Source organism: Bolinopsis microptera, chromosome 3, assembly GCF_026151205.1.
Source record: "Bolinopsis microptera isolate Bmic1 chromosome 3, MBARI_Bmic_1.0, whole genome shotgun sequence".
Classification (NCBI taxonomy): domain Eukaryota; kingdom Metazoa; phylum Ctenophora; class Tentaculata; order Lobata; family Bolinopsidae; genus Bolinopsis; species Bolinopsis microptera.
Window position 1 is genome coordinate 9,999,446 of NC_087074.1, and position 15,647 is coordinate 10,015,092.

A 15,647-nucleotide genomic window follows, 5' to 3' on the forward strand; every position below is an offset into this window, starting at 1 on the left:
TGTTATTAGTTTAAAATATAATATTGTTATCCTTTTCATAGTTAATAATACACGAGTTCTAAATTAAGTCCATTTTATAAATATTCGTTATCTAAACCAGTTTTTTCTTCTCAGAAACGTAACCGCGGACAACTTGGAAGACGATCAAGTAAGTGGAAAACCCCTTGTTAAGCGATTGAACTAATTTTATACGTACCACTCAAATATGATTGCCCTAGTACCGAAATTCATCTCACCTTATTCGATTTAAGCAATCAACCAGTCCCGTAGCAAGTTAACACCCGGTAAAACTTAACGATGATCGAAATTTGATTTGTCTAAGATTAAGTCAACTTCAATATCACACAAGAAAATCATACAGGTCTTTACCTATTTTATCAATTATGTGCTCTGATTGAACAAACTATTTACCTTTTTGATCAAAAGCACTGTACCCTCTCACAATCCCTCTACCAAGTTCCAACAGGGCAACTGGAGAAGGTGGACGGTGGGTACAGCGAGTGGAACCTCTTCAGTCTGTGTAACCAACAAACCTGCACCGAGACTTGGATCCGGTACTGCAACAGCCCCCGACCCCGTAATGGTGGGAAAACGTGTGTCGGAGAGAGCTTCAAGAAGGAGAGATGTGGGGACGCCTCCAAGTGTGGTGAGTAGAAATTCATTTTTTAGTGAATTTAATGAAGTGTAGGTGTAACATGTGAATAAATAATATTTTTGCAGGGAGTCTATGTTCAGTATAAACTGGCCTTATACTCTAAGTAACAATACCATACATTGATATAACCAACTTGAGAGGGACAGAGCCAAGAAGTTTGCCGGATTTTTGCGTTACCTACTCACGTCCGTTGTTTTGTGTAAGCTGGACTCTGGGTATGCCGCTCATTTAGGGTTGTAGTGTGTTGTTAACCATGTCCGCAGACCTCATTAATCAATATTCATGATTATAGGAAGATCCGTACCTAACCACCACCAACACCTTCTCCCTTGAGATAGCCGTGGGTTTGAGACGCCCCGCCGGCTGTCTCATTCCGTTTGAAATATTGAGTGAACTTACGGGAATTGCTAATTTCACTTCAGCAGGTGCATTGGTGCAAGGTTATCTTATTAATGGAATATTATTTAGCTGATAAGTAATAGCGCCATAAAGTTTTTAAATTGCCGCTCTGTGATTTAATCGATTATTAAATCGAATTGCGAATTATTACGGTCTAAATAAAAATAAAAATCACCATGATGAAATTAAGGAACCACATATAGAGTAAAGGATTCTTAGCTACTTTAGTTTGTCCTTTGAAGGTTTCTTATTTAACGCTTCTTAATTCTTTTAGCTAATAAATTCGTTAAAAAAAGTCTAAACATCGTTCTCTCATGATCGTATTCATCAACTCGTCTCGCACTATCAAGTCACACAACTGCAAATCCGATACCTATCTATCCATTTTTACGACAGTATCATCGCCACCGGCCACGTCGTGTCATCATCATCAGTATATAGGACAAAACCCAGAAGAAAAAGGACCACCTAGATATTCTGATACCTCACAAATCAGTCTCCCGTAATGAGATGTTGTTTTGATATCCCCCTGTTTGTGGATCCTACCCATTACACTATATATCGTTAACGAGCGTTTATCAGATCTCCTGTATTGACCTCCTATGACACGGGGCACATATCTATTTACCCTTGTTACTCTCAGTAAATGTGAACTTACCGTCAATAAGTCCACTAATAATTAGTATCACGTCTCCCCGCTAGTGAAACTGGGGTACCTCGGCAAACTGCACCCCAATATTTGATCAATAAGGGCTCTTTGAAATCTTGTTAAAGAATCCGTGAATAGAAGTGATGGATGATATTTCTACTCTACTGTAAATCTAGTGCAATGAATCAGGGACGTAATGATTTTATCTCCTTGAAAATTTTGTTAGGACTTAATTGAAGCCTTCCGAGCCAAGTTTACCGAGACAGAGCCTGCAAAAAAAGTTACTCGGTTGACCATGCCGGATGATGGGTTTTACTTCCTTTCCGGAACCTGCATTTTCCCCTTTGATCTCGACATTTTGTATTTATTGTTAGCTAACTGACCCTTTAGGTGCCGTCATGTTGACAAATTTATCTGGTTATATTTAGATCACGTTTTATTTATTTCCACCTTGACACTACCTGCATTATCATGGGGGCTCTATTCTGTTAAGTTTCACTCCAGTTCACCTGGCGTAACCATTAACTAGGATAGGAGTGTGGGTACTATTACATGGGAACTATAATCTGTAATATGTCCTGTCTCGTACCTTGCGCTTTTAAACACTGTCCCTGTTCTGTCTTGTGGACCCCCTTTTTTAACACACACACACACGCCCACCACACTATGATAAGTCACTTTGTTGAGTCATAGTTTTTACCTGGACTGTTTTCTCGTCTGATGTTGGTGTGATGTTGGGCTTGTTTTTAGAGTTTTTAAGATTTGTATTGGTAACCCTAGAGCAGGTTTTTGTTATATAGTCGTTCTGGGAGAGTGCTGATGAGTTAGCCATTGTCCTCCTTCTCTGTCTCCCTTTAAGTCCAGACATAGTGTTGCGTTAATACTTAATTCGGTAATAACTAATACTTAATGTTAGTAGTCGGTGACTTAATATAAATACTTAATTCGTTAATACTCAATACTAGTAAGTAGTAGTAGTCAGTAACTTTATATAAATAGTTGAAGCTAACGGAATGTTCTCGGTCCCCCGGGAACTCTACCGCCACTCTACTGGAACACTCCCGCCACTTTGTTACAAGGTGAGAGGGTGGGCTGGATGAGTGCGGGTGCCTATTTAGTGAATGATGTAGTGTGCCGGGGTATTAGTCCTCCTCTCCCCCTATAACCTGGCTCCGGGATAAACCTTGTCCCGCTCCCGACTTCCCGCCATGTCTGCCAATCATCCTTTTTCACAAGGCTCCCGTTTTTTTGTTTCACCTAGGTTTATGCTTTTCCTTTTAGTTAGTGATCCATTTTACGCTTGCCCCCCAAACGTGGACCATTACTGTTACCCTTTTGTCATTCGTGAATTAAATGTCCTGTGGAAGAATTGCGCTTTATTAACTAGACAGTGCTTTAATGTAATCGTAAGTGAGTATCGAGCTCAGTGATATAGTCTGGTATTTGGTGTGAATATGCCAGCTTTTGTCTCCAGATTAAAAATGCGGCTTCCATTCCAGCCAAAGCGTTAACAGATGATTAATTGGTTACTTCACCTAAAGCTTCCAGCATACAATCTCCCATCCCAGTTTAAAAGGAGCATTGGGCGAGTTAGTGGGAATGTCACTGGGGAATATCCCTCATCTGTCTGGAATGATAAATCTAAGTATCTGTTCAGCGCTTTCTCTGGAGTTGTGTAGCGCTAAGTATCTGCTCAGCGCTTTCTCTGGAGTTGTTTAGCGCTAAGTATCTGCTCAGCGCTTTCTCTGGAGTTGTGTAGCGCTAAGTATCTGCTCAGCGCTTTCTCTGGAGTTGTGTAGCGCTAAGTATCTGTTCAGCGCTTTCTCTGGAGTTGTTTAGCGCTAAGTATCTGCTCAGCGCTTTCTCTGGAGTGGTGTAGCACTGAATCCGGCCCGCTGTTTCATTACTGGAAGCCCCGGGCTCTGACACCTGCCATGTCAGCCCCATCGAGTAGTCACCCTCCACAGAAACTGCACCTTGTGAAACCCTCCCACTGCAGCCAAAATATATAATATATTCCGTGTTTCTACTTAAACTTTAAATGTATTATATGCTCCCTACGAAATGAGGGTAATTATCTTCTATATTTATAAGCTATATTGGATACTTTTAACTGACATGGCATCCCTTGGAGGCGCCGCACTTTGTACTGTTACCACTGTATTTTATATTTCTGTGACATCGGTTAATAACTGGAGAAACAAAAGAACAGAGTACTTGTCTCTTGTGAGTTTCTATAATACTTACTGGGGAGAGAAAACTAATCGTTCTGTCAATAATGTATAGTTATTTGTATCCTGTATCAGGGCCCCCTCCCCCCAGTGGTGTCTTTACACCAGGTTTCCAAACATATCTCATTTTTAACTCCCGGTAACTAATCGTATGTTTCATTTTTTTACTCTGCTAGTTCAAGTTGCTAATCATGTCCGGATTCAGCCTGGTACCATAAAGCTGAAGTTGTTGAGCCCCGACATGGGGGGCCGCGTTAATACTGAATAATTATGCAACGTCGCGTCGCTCAATCCCTCATTCTCAGTTGGTTCCTAACTTACTTTGCTTGTCCTGGTTACTGTTTGTTTGATTCCCATTTTGTTGCTTCGCTCTGCCGTCCTACGTTTGTGTCTGCATGCCATAAATTGTATCTCTCCCGGAGATTGTGTTAATGCCTATATTTACTAAATACATGTTCACTAAACCCCGTAGTTGGACCTAATGATGACGAGAACGTGATATCTGTATATCCGCGGATCTGGTGGTGTGGTGGTAGGATCAGATGAGAGAACGAGTATCAGTGTAGCTAAATGAGTAGCGTTAATGGACTGATACTAGTTGCAGTACTCTGTTTAACAGACAGGATACTATCTCACCATGCAGAGGAATGCAGCCACCTTGGTGAGCTCCCCCTACACTTCCAGATGCCACAAATATTTCACCCTGTAGATAAGAATCCTGCTCGTGTAGATTGTATACATTCCACTGTAGAGTGGTAGTGGTTGCTACTATCTGTACTGTGTTAATTAATGGGTTTGTATTTGGTGTCGCAATTCAAAGATAGTTATCTGCTGGTAGTTATCTGCTGGTACTGTGCATTTCAGGGTGTGGCTTCCAACCCAGATGGGGCCTGAAGCTTCACACGTCACATTCTGCTGGCAGTGGGTCGGTAGTTGTATGGTTTATTACCAGACACCAGTAGATCTGCTATCTATATTGGGCCTCAAGCTTCACACTTAACGTTTTGCGACCGAAGGGTTTGAAGTTTTATGGTTTATTGCCAGTAGGACGGAAGACTTATGAGATTCACTGATTCAGACTGAATGTTTCTTATGAACTGCCGAAGTTGTAATGTTTGCAGGCCATGCAGTCCGTCAATATACAGACTCTTACAATTCACAAGATGTAGTAGGTACCTCGCCAGACTTTCTTTCCAGGATTATGTCTAATAGCCAGACGTAGGCAAAACAAAAACGTAATATCTCCTGACAAATTAAGACCCTCAGAGAGTGATATCTTGAATGCTGAAAATGCGCTCTTAACTGAAATCATCAACCGCATCTTTCCCCGCGGGGACACCAAGATATGATTTTAGTATGACCAAGTCTGGTCTCCTGGGGCCGGGCTGGGTGTACCCAACATATAGAATATCGCCTAAAGAACGATAACAATCCATGTCTGTAACCCAGTATCAGTTTTATTTTAAGAAACTTAATACCACAAAGGTTATGAAAATTATTTTACTGCCTCCTCGTTTCTAAGGGAATAATTAGATTCAAAAGCCTAAACACATTTGTGAAGCTAAATTCTGCAGACTGACTTCACTTGCAGTTCGCTCTTATTCACAAAGCTAGAATTAAAAATATCGTTTGATTTTGAAATAAAGTACTCATGGATAAAATTGGACGCCTACATGCTGACCTCTATAATATATCCGATAATTCCCGCGCATACTTCCAGACAAAATGAAAACAACTCTAAAGCTTGCTTGTATCAGTTTGCAACTTTGCATGTCGGTTCCGACTGTGATCTTTCATGTTACATGTGTGGCCAACAATAAATCCCAGCCATCCTGTCACTAAATAATGAATCATAATATCTTACTTCTACCATGATTACACATTTCCAGACAAATTTGCATGGAGGTCAACCCATAATGACCCTTTTACAGAATATCTTCTCCAATTTTGGTGATTTCTTCGTCCCTTGCACACCCACCTACTTTGGATTAACAGTGGTTGGCACAGTGTACAGGAAGTTAAGTAAGGGATACCGACATGCCGTGTTATAATGGATTTGTTGCCCCAGATACACATCTCGTATCCTTTCTGATGTACCTGGAAAGATAGCAGGGTATTACTGGAAAAAATTACAGTAAAAACTTGTCGGGATGTTTTTGTGCCTTTTACGAAAATTGTTAATATAAAATCTAAAAAGCCCCGTTTCTATAGTGATTGTGAGAGTAAATGTTTTTTAAATTTATAAAAAAACAAAAATAGTAATCGAAACTAGGCTGGATCCATAAATATCATCTCGAAAATTCAATAAATTTAAGAAAGGACATTCCTTAAGCTCACCACTTAATTCCATTTGTGCTTTGATATTTGAAAATTTAATTTTAAAACACTCAAACTTTTGAGTCTCAAAGTGATAAGGGCGGTCCCAAACTGTTTAAAATTACTTATTACTTATCATACAGAGGGTCCTTCCCATGAATTATGTTGAATATTCAACGTAACTAGATATCATGGTAATAAGATATGATATGTCACCGATACATAATTAGATTAAGAGGGAGTCTGCCCCTCCGCTACTATGGTCTAGGTAAAAAAGGAGGGGATATATTATAACCGCCCCCCGGAAAGAGAATTAACACAGTACATAGTAGCTTAGTAGATCATTGTCTGTTTCTGCAAACTGTGCAGAGTCAGTCTTCTGCTCAGCAGCGGTATGGCACTGGAGACATCTCAAGTTGCAACTTAATTTCGTGGTAAGCATGCAAGAAATTGATTAGCTTTTATGCTGCAAAAATTTGGAAAATTTGAGTACCGGAAATTATCAATCACGTACTCGTTAGACGAGGGACAGCTGATTTTAGATGTCTAGATGTCATGAAATATACCCAATAGTTTGATTATTAAACAGTATAAGCCCCATAAGTTCAGGCCTGCATTGAAATCTGAGAAACTGAAGTACCCAGAAATTGCCCTTTAACCGCTTCATCAGGCTTAACAAGGAATTGCAAAAACTCACACTTTTATGAAGTTATGAGATGACCTGTCAGTTTTGCATTTTTAAATGAACGCACCCTTACTATGTCGGCAAAAGTCAAAGTTAATATGAATCTTGATTTTTTAATTTTTTGGGCTTAACAAAAACATGGCCACGGTGAGCTACTAAGAAAAAAGAATAAAAAGTGGTAATTAAATTACTTCACAATAGTTGTATTCCTGAAGATGATTTAAGTCAAGAAAATATAATTCCTATAATTCCATAAGATGATTTAAGTTAGGAAAATTGAATTCCTCCAATAATCCGCAAGGAATTGACCGTCTAGATTTTATCGACAGCCAATTTACTAGACAGTTCCCTCTAGATATTATCCTTTGGAGGCCGTGTCACGTTCCCACTCGACCGGGTGCTATGTGTCCTACATAGAGCTGCAGATCGTGGGTGGGAAAGTGACGAAACGTTTGTTGCCTATAGGTTGATATACCTAGGAAACTGTCTAGTAAATTGGCTGTCGATATTTACTATTTAACTAGACAGCTTCCTAGGTATATCAACTGTACTATCTAGAGTCTAGATTCCAGACAGCCAATCTCTCATGTTACAGTTAAGAGGCAGTAAAACTAGCGGGCTGCCATGATATTATGTTCAATGAATATTATATTCACTGAATAATTCGTTACCTTTCTGTCTTATTTTTCCGTAACCGCTGTCGGCCCCTGAAGACTTATATCAACCACACCTAACTGTCTCTGAACTGTGATAGAACTGTCCCCAGACATTGAAATGCGAGCTCCTTAACACAAGGTGAGCCCCTTAACGTAAAGGTGTTCAATTAGCTCCCAATTAATGTTGTCAGATGTGTTTAGTGGGTTATGGGTTGCGGAAGGTACCCTCGTAATATCGAGGTAAAAAGAATGATAAAAACCCTTATCACACCTACTCTGACTCAGCATTATGACATATTGTCAAAGCTATTTAAAAAATGTAGTGTGCACGTGCTCGCACTGATTAAGGATCAAGTGTGCACTTTGCACCTTGAACTGACACTTTATAATACGGCGTGGACTAAGATCATGCTCTAAAATATACCGTTTGCGAGCTGATAACTTTACTACCCGATAACTTTCGGTAACTTCATTACTGAAATGTAGTTTCGGTACTTGGATTATGGTTGACACACGTTTGAATATGGTCGGCACATGGTTGAATATGGTCGGCGCATGGTTAAATATTGTCGGTTTCTGACTGTGCTATGACCACAAAAAACGTACTGCACATCGAGTGCTTCATCAAAGCCAATACATCAATATCAACCGAATAAAATAGTTGAGATGGTTGTTGCAGTGCTAAGTGTTTTGGAGCGAGGCTCTAATGTTTCCCTCCCTTGGATTATCTATGAAACTGATATTTCCGTATACTATATTTCCGTATACTATCTATCATAGACACGTGATATTGGACCATAATGGTCCAATATCACGTGTCCTTGGCCCTGTTCCTCGGAATCTCGGAATACCCCTGAAACTTCGATTTCTGTTCAATAGTTGTTGCTATTTTTGACACGACCGCCACAAAAATGTCCTGAACAGTAAAATCAACGTCAATAGTTCCGGGCAAGCTGTTGTGGCCAGGAAATAAACAGCATCATTAGATACTCAGTATATTTCTATATCACTTATTTTACAAGTTTGTACTTGACCAGTGTTAAGCTGCACGGTTCTAACAGTTGTTGCTTTTGATACGACTGCTAAGTGGAAAGTCTTGAACGGTTAAATCACGTACTGGATCCCAGGAAATAAATGCCCGGATACTCAGTATATTTCTAATTCTTTGCAAGTTTCCGCAAGGCACGCGTTAACTGTTAAGCTAAACGATTCTAGCAGTTGTTGTTATTGACAAGGCTGCTAAATATAAAGTCTTGAACAGTCTCTAGACCTGGACCCGGCTAATAAACGTCCGGATGAATATGAAACACTCTGTATCTATATTAATCGTATTACATAATAATATCGTGTAAACTAGCAAACTAGAGTGTTATCTTCTTCCAGCCCAAAGTAAAAATATGTATTGACATTCTTTCAATCTTTTCCATCCTTGATATGAAACACTCAGTAGATATCTATATCACTCGTTTAACATAATACTTATAATAATACCTGACACGTGTAGCCAGTGCATGTTTCCACATGCCACTCGTAAATTCACTCAACTCACCTACTTGCCAATATATGCTTTTAACTGCATAAACAGTAAAATCAAGTAGTAGATGAAATTTTAAATAGTACCTGAACGAGAATTCTGGTCGCTTCTTCATATCTCCTTTCACTGTCATCACCTCTGGTGGATTGAATGCCTGATGAAATGCCGTCAAACTGTAATTGCATTTCTGAGGCCTAGCCTGTCATTGACCTGTCATTTCTATCAGGTTTCTAAGAAAAACAATTATAGCGATTTGTCTCTGTTGGCTGTTTCATTTCCAACTCCAGCTACACATGATCCATTATTTAAATGAGAATAGAATATCTAGTCTAGTCTAGGAAACCTGTCGAAAGATAGCCCCACCATAAAATTAATCTTGAGAAAATGCAATGTAAATCAATTTTCTGTAACCTAAAATTTTTCAGTGACTGAGACGGCGCCTCCTCTACCAGATCAAAATGGTAAGAATTACCTTTATATCATTATATTTACAAATTTTTTCCGATCGATTTTAATTAATCTCATAAAACTGTCTACAAGAACTGGTGTTACAAACAGCTGCCGCCTATAAATAATTATACGAAAGACGTTTATGATTATAATTATAATTGTTATATACCCATTACCGAATCGTGTGCGTAGTCAGAGTGTATGTAAGGCAGGAAAATGGAATGCACCTCTTCCCCGCCAGACAAAAATCTTGAGAAATCTTATCAGAAATTCATTGACATTATTGCATGAAATATGCTATCGTTCATATTAGGGCATAAATCACTGCATAACTCTGCATACTTCACATACATTTGTAATTGTAATAGGATGAAGTTTTTGCTCTAAATCCCAGTGGTATAATTATTTCCGTTCATTCTCCGTTAAAAATAGATAGATTCAATAAAACTTCAGAATGCTCGGTGAAGATAATTTAGTTTGAAAGTACTAAAAGAATTTCGCTTAATTAGTTATCTATAATTACTGATTCGTTATCTATTTTCGATCACTTCCTCATGAAACAGACGGAAGCTGTTGAAATATGTATAAGTATTCATGATATAAAATAATATGTTCCTAACCAAATACTAACGATATCTCTTGTTAATAAATTTCATTGTCTACTCAGAATTAATTGCTTCATTACGGATTTTTCAACTATCCCCTCGTTATTAAGGAATGGTATTTCAAACCTTTGTGTAACTCTACTTATCAAACTCAGATAATTTATGCCCGGTCAGTTATATCGAGTAGATTAGAGCTTGCGATACAAATTCCGTCATAGTCTAATTCAAAATCTCAGCGCACCGGAAGTAATCCTGAGTTCCAAAAAAAAAACACAAATTAAACTAATCTTATCGTGGTATTTCAGTTTTCCTTGATTTCAAATTCCTGTCCAGTGTCTGTAGGTTACATGTTGACGTAGACCACTGAACTTTTCAGCACTGACTCCCGACAAATAACACGGACAATTAAAATACATAACGGTATCAAATAATCGCATTCAGGTGGTCATATAATATAAGGAACTTAATAACGTAATATGAATTATGTTACTTAAGAACCTTTTTGAAATTGACGCTATCAAGTTTAGCAGAAGCACATTCAGATTGCTGGCTATCATATTTCAATATATAAATAAGGAAAATTTGTATCGATGGATTTGTGGCTTGCATATATAGATATACGATAGTGAAAGAGAGAAAAATATATGACCCTAGATTCTAGAAGAGAATTCATTGGTAGGATAAAAGGTGCTTTTAACTTTTGAACTTGAAACGCTCTTGTACTTGAATAAGTGCTTGGAATGTAATAATTCGTTTAAGTCGATGAATTCACGCCTGAAAAATGCGTTTATCTGCAATGAAGGAATAATTCATTAATATTGATGATCCTGTAATTTTGCACAACATGATTTTTACTATACCATGAAGATAAATAGATAAACTTATTTAATAAGACATGATGGCGAACTAGATCACTCCTGTTGACGAAGCCGGAAGCTTCCAGACCGCAATTTGCACCAACATTTCGGGCGCCCTACAATTGCCATGTTCGTTTTACCTGCCGACGAAAGGAAATTACAGTGCACTCTGGGCATTTTTATTCCTCTTATTTTTACAAAAAATTGCTGTTATTCACGGTGATTTATTGGATGATTTCTAAGCCAGACTGTGCGTGTTGTGTGTTCGATTTATTGAACGAAATCTTGGTATATTCGATTAAAATGTTTCTAGTGAACAATGATTTGGGAACTTTCGTGAGAAACAATGCAAAGTATTCAATTAAAACAGCATTCCTGCAAGACTGATGATCCAACCACTCTCTAAAAGATCAAGTTTACACAAACTATATTTGCCGGAAACAGTCTGCTTCAGTTTAGCAACAGACTTCTTTCCGTTTTTCCGCCCCTGAATTATTTATCAGATGTGTAAGATGGTAAGTTAGTAGGTAAGGGTAAAGGTGGTCGCAAGTTTTTCTGAACTTCTTCAGAAGGTTTTAACATCTCACCACAACCAGTGTAGTGTAGTGGCTAACATAGCGGCTTTATAGCCGACTATTGTGTTGCACAGATCCTGAGATCAGGTTTATAATTACATAAACTTGGTGAACGCTGAAGACTCCACGTTTTTAAATTGAATTTTTACCCGGTCTCATGTCCGCTAGCACAGCCAAGTCCAGCTTGTTTGAAACTCAGCACCAGGAGAGCCAGGTTACTCACATGTTCACACCAAAGAGACCGGAGCTGGCGGGACAAGTGGCTGATTAGAGAACATAGATTAATGATCTGTTTAGGAGAAGCTTTCAGATTTGAGCTGCACATACGATGCGCACAGAAGGGTCCTCTTTGTTTACCAAAGATCTCCAGCTCAATCATTTAGTTATTAGTTTTAATATTAAAGTCTCCAAACTTAACCTCCAGTACATGATAGTCATGCTCTAAAGTCGTCAATCCACGAGTCTGTGGGTCAACTGCAGTTACACTTCATGCCAAGGAAGCCTCTCCCCATCAATAATCATGTGTGGTGTCTAAGCTTTGTTGGGTGAAATCGTGCGGGAGTGACGCTGAACATGGTTTCCTACAGATAGGAGAGTCCACAGTTGGAGGTCTTCACAGAGCGAGTAGTAGGAAGGTGAGAGGGGAGTGCAGAGTTTTGTGGGTGTGCAGACGTAGTGTGGGGTGGTGGTGCACAGTGCAGACGTTAGGGGTGAGGGTAGGAGATCTTGCAGGGCTTAGTGCAGAGTGAGAGAGTCAGGGCTTCTGGGGAGATTGGTACGTGATGTAGCGACGACGAGACTCGTTTTATTCTAGTTTATTTAGAGAGTGCTGGGTGATGCGGGGGATAGTATGTGGATATGTGATGCGGTGTATTTCATTCTGGGAATATTATCAAGATCAAACACGGGGAAATATGTAACAGCTGAGGGTTTATCTCGGTGTAATATCTTGTAGATAGATATACGATGATAGTCATTACGGCTAGTTTGAAGTGTGAATATAAAACTGAGGTTAGGCTCATAGATTGCATAATGAGCGATTATTTCTCGTGTTGCAATTCGTCAGAAAAGCTCGAATTCCCTTTTCAAAAGTCGGCCTTGTCAAACATTCCGTAAGGGTCTGCCCACACTACGCCTGTTGGTGACGGGCCACATGGCCCGATTCTAGGCCCCCCACCTGAACACACTGTGCCACTTGGCGTGAGTAGTCACGCCATGTGGCCTGTCTATCTAAACACACTACGCCTGTTGGCGTTAAAACATGTTCCAGGCACGTCACCTGCGCGACGTGCGAACGCCTGTACAGCACTTACATCAAGTAAGTTGCACCTGACTACTCACGCCAAGTGGCACAGTGTGTGCCCAGGGTCTGCCCACACTACGCCTGTTGGCGACGGGCCACTTGGCGTGGGTCAAAAGTCCCAGTGTGTCCAGAAGCCCCGCCACAAGTCACCGGAGTCACGAGGCACGTAGTGTGTTTACTGTTTAGAGCTCCCGCCAGTTGGCGTGGAAAGTCGAAACTCTCGAGGAATAGAGGCACGGATTTTTAAAATCCGTGCCTTGCTAAATCCACACCAAGTAGCACCGTGTGTTTAGAGGACGGGCCACTTGGCGTGCATATTTGTGACGTCATCGTCCTGTCAGCCAATCAAAATGGTGGGCCACATGGCCCGAGTCTAAGCCCGCCTAAACTAAAACACACTGTGCCACTTGGCGTGAGTAGTCACGCCATATGGCCCGTCTATCTAAACACACTACGCCTGTTGGCGTGAAAACATGTTCCAGGCACGTCACTATCCTGTGTTTAGATAGACGGGCAACATGGCGTGACTACTCACGCCAAGTGGCACAGTGTGTTCAGGTGGCGGGCCTAGAACCGGGCCATGTGGCCCGTCGCCAACAGGCGCGGCGTAGTGTGGGCAGACCCTTATATATAGAACAAATGAATCAAAGTTCAAATGGCAAGTTCAACTTCAAGCTGTTTTATACTATAGCAATTAAACTATGCTAATATTATATATGAGTATTGCTGAAAGCACAGTGTAAGGCCTACACGGACCGTTTTAAACTATGCTAATATTATATATATTATATACACTTACAGATTACAGACCGAGTCTGTTAGTCTGTACTTGAGGATACCTTGACAATTAAGCCTGATCTAATTTAATTGTTGACGGATCAGATTCGTTCCTCAGAATTAATAAACGACAAAAATTATATTTGGCGCGAAAAGTCACATACCACGAATCGTATGAAAATTGTACAACTAGGGTTTGAATAGAGTTTGAAACCATCATTAAACTTAGCACTCGTCCAGTTAGCAATTGCTCTATCTCTACTCTCTCTACCCTGTTTATATTTGACGGCTCCAATACGCTCTTATTCTGACATTGACACATTTTTGTAATTCTCTCGTATGTTTTTCAATTTCCCCATTTTTCTGGTACACGCCACACAGCTGGCTGGCCTGATCGGGTGTATTGTAAACGGTACCAGCGGAATTTCAAACCAGTAAAACGACATGTTATTCCCCTATCTTATTGAATAACCGAGTTATTTTTTCGTTCTCACAATTGACTGAAGTGCTGAAGTCCTGGTTCAGTCAGAAATATTTCTAGCTTTAATGATATCAATTTTCCGAGAATACCCCAAACGAACAAAAACCCCGCCGAATACTTATGACTTAGGAGTCTTTCACATATTACGTAATCAACCGATAGGGGGAGGGGGTTTCCGAATAATTACGCTAGTGTAATTTTGACACAATAGCTATGTGTAAAACTGATTACGGAGAGCCAGGGGGGGATAAAAATGGTCAAGTGATTACTTAATATGTGAACGACCCCTTAGTTTCTCATTTATATCTTATCTGATAAAAGGGATGACATGGTACAGACTTGATACACCAGGCAACCTGATTGGTGACGAGACAAAATCGAAAGATTCGGTCTTTAATAATAAAAATCATCTTTTTGTCGCTAGATCTGTCGTATGAGTATAAAAAGTGCCCTGAAAAGTAAAAATAGATCTTTCCAACGATAACAACATAGCCCGGTACTTTCTCTTCTACGCACTCATTAAAGTAAAAGTTGACCTATCATAACCTGATTAATGATAACCTGGTGAGTGATGATAATGATCACATTCACTATACTGCCGTTTTCTGACAAAAGTGCTTAAGTAACATTTTGGAAATTTCGGGTTTTTTGGTCTAACTTTTGTTTTTGGGTCCAGAACTATCCCTGAGGACCATTCGATACATTCGCCGACCCCCCAAAACCCCCTTTTTGGAACCCCCTAAAATGCAAAAAATGGTCATTTTTCTGAGAAAAGTGCTTAAGTAACATTTTGGAAAACGGGTGCCGTTTATTTCAAAAATGGTGCCATTTCGGGAACTGAAAACGGTGGCATTGTTTTCTACGTCCAAAACTGGCCTAGTGACGGCAATTTGGTGATCGTGGGTCTTTTGGCCTGGGAAAAAACAATTTATGTCACTTAAGCACTTTTGTGAAAACGGGCTCGTTTTCTCACAAAAGTGCTTAAGTGCCATTATACGTTTAATTAAATGTTGATTCTGCCAACTGAAACTATATAATCAGTACTAACAAATCTAAATTTTCACGGCGGATCGATTGGTGATGGTCATAAACTTCAGAAACGCTAGCTTCGCCGTCAAAATTGCCGATTTGTCAAAGCAGAACGTTTCAAAATATACGTCATAATTTGCTCTAAAATTTTTTATTCTCTTATAAGTTGAGACTGGCGGGATTATCGACAGGCAAGGGAACATTACCAAAGAGATAGAAGCGATTTGCTTCACTGCTCCTTCTCTTTTGATATGGAGAAAGTTCTTTTACTACCACACATGCCGGAGTACAAGGAGGCGATTTTTTTAAGACGCCTTGTCACATTTAACGAGACCTTCGCGAGGCTGGGGTCAGACGGAGCTCCTTTAGCGATTCTTTGGAATGAGTCAATCGCAGGAAGGAAAGATGAGAATGTGTCCTCGACTTGGATAAGGGCAATAAAACA

General features: G+C 39.8%; 1 protein-coding gene across 14 annotated transcripts in view; it reads left to right on the plus strand.

Moving 5' to 3' along the window:
- LOC134812283 (uncharacterized) overlaps positions 1-15,647 on the plus strand; it is a 65,387-nt gene that overhangs the window by 7,462 nt on the left and 42,278 nt on the right. For 7 of the 14 annotated variants that reach the window (XM_063819644.1, XM_063819647.1, XM_063819649.1 and 4 more), the window contains exons 4-6: positions 115-148; positions 458-646; positions 9,551-9,586. In XM_063819644.1, coding sequence (XP_063675714.1) covers positions 115-148; positions 458-646; positions 9,551-9,586 — 259 coding nt within the window. Of the gene's footprint in view, positions 1-114; positions 149-457; positions 647-4,404; positions 4,596-9,550; positions 9,587-15,647 lie in introns of those variants that run through there. The other 7 variants (XM_063819648.1, XM_063819650.1, XM_063819652.1 and 4 more) reach the window with 3 other exon arrangements.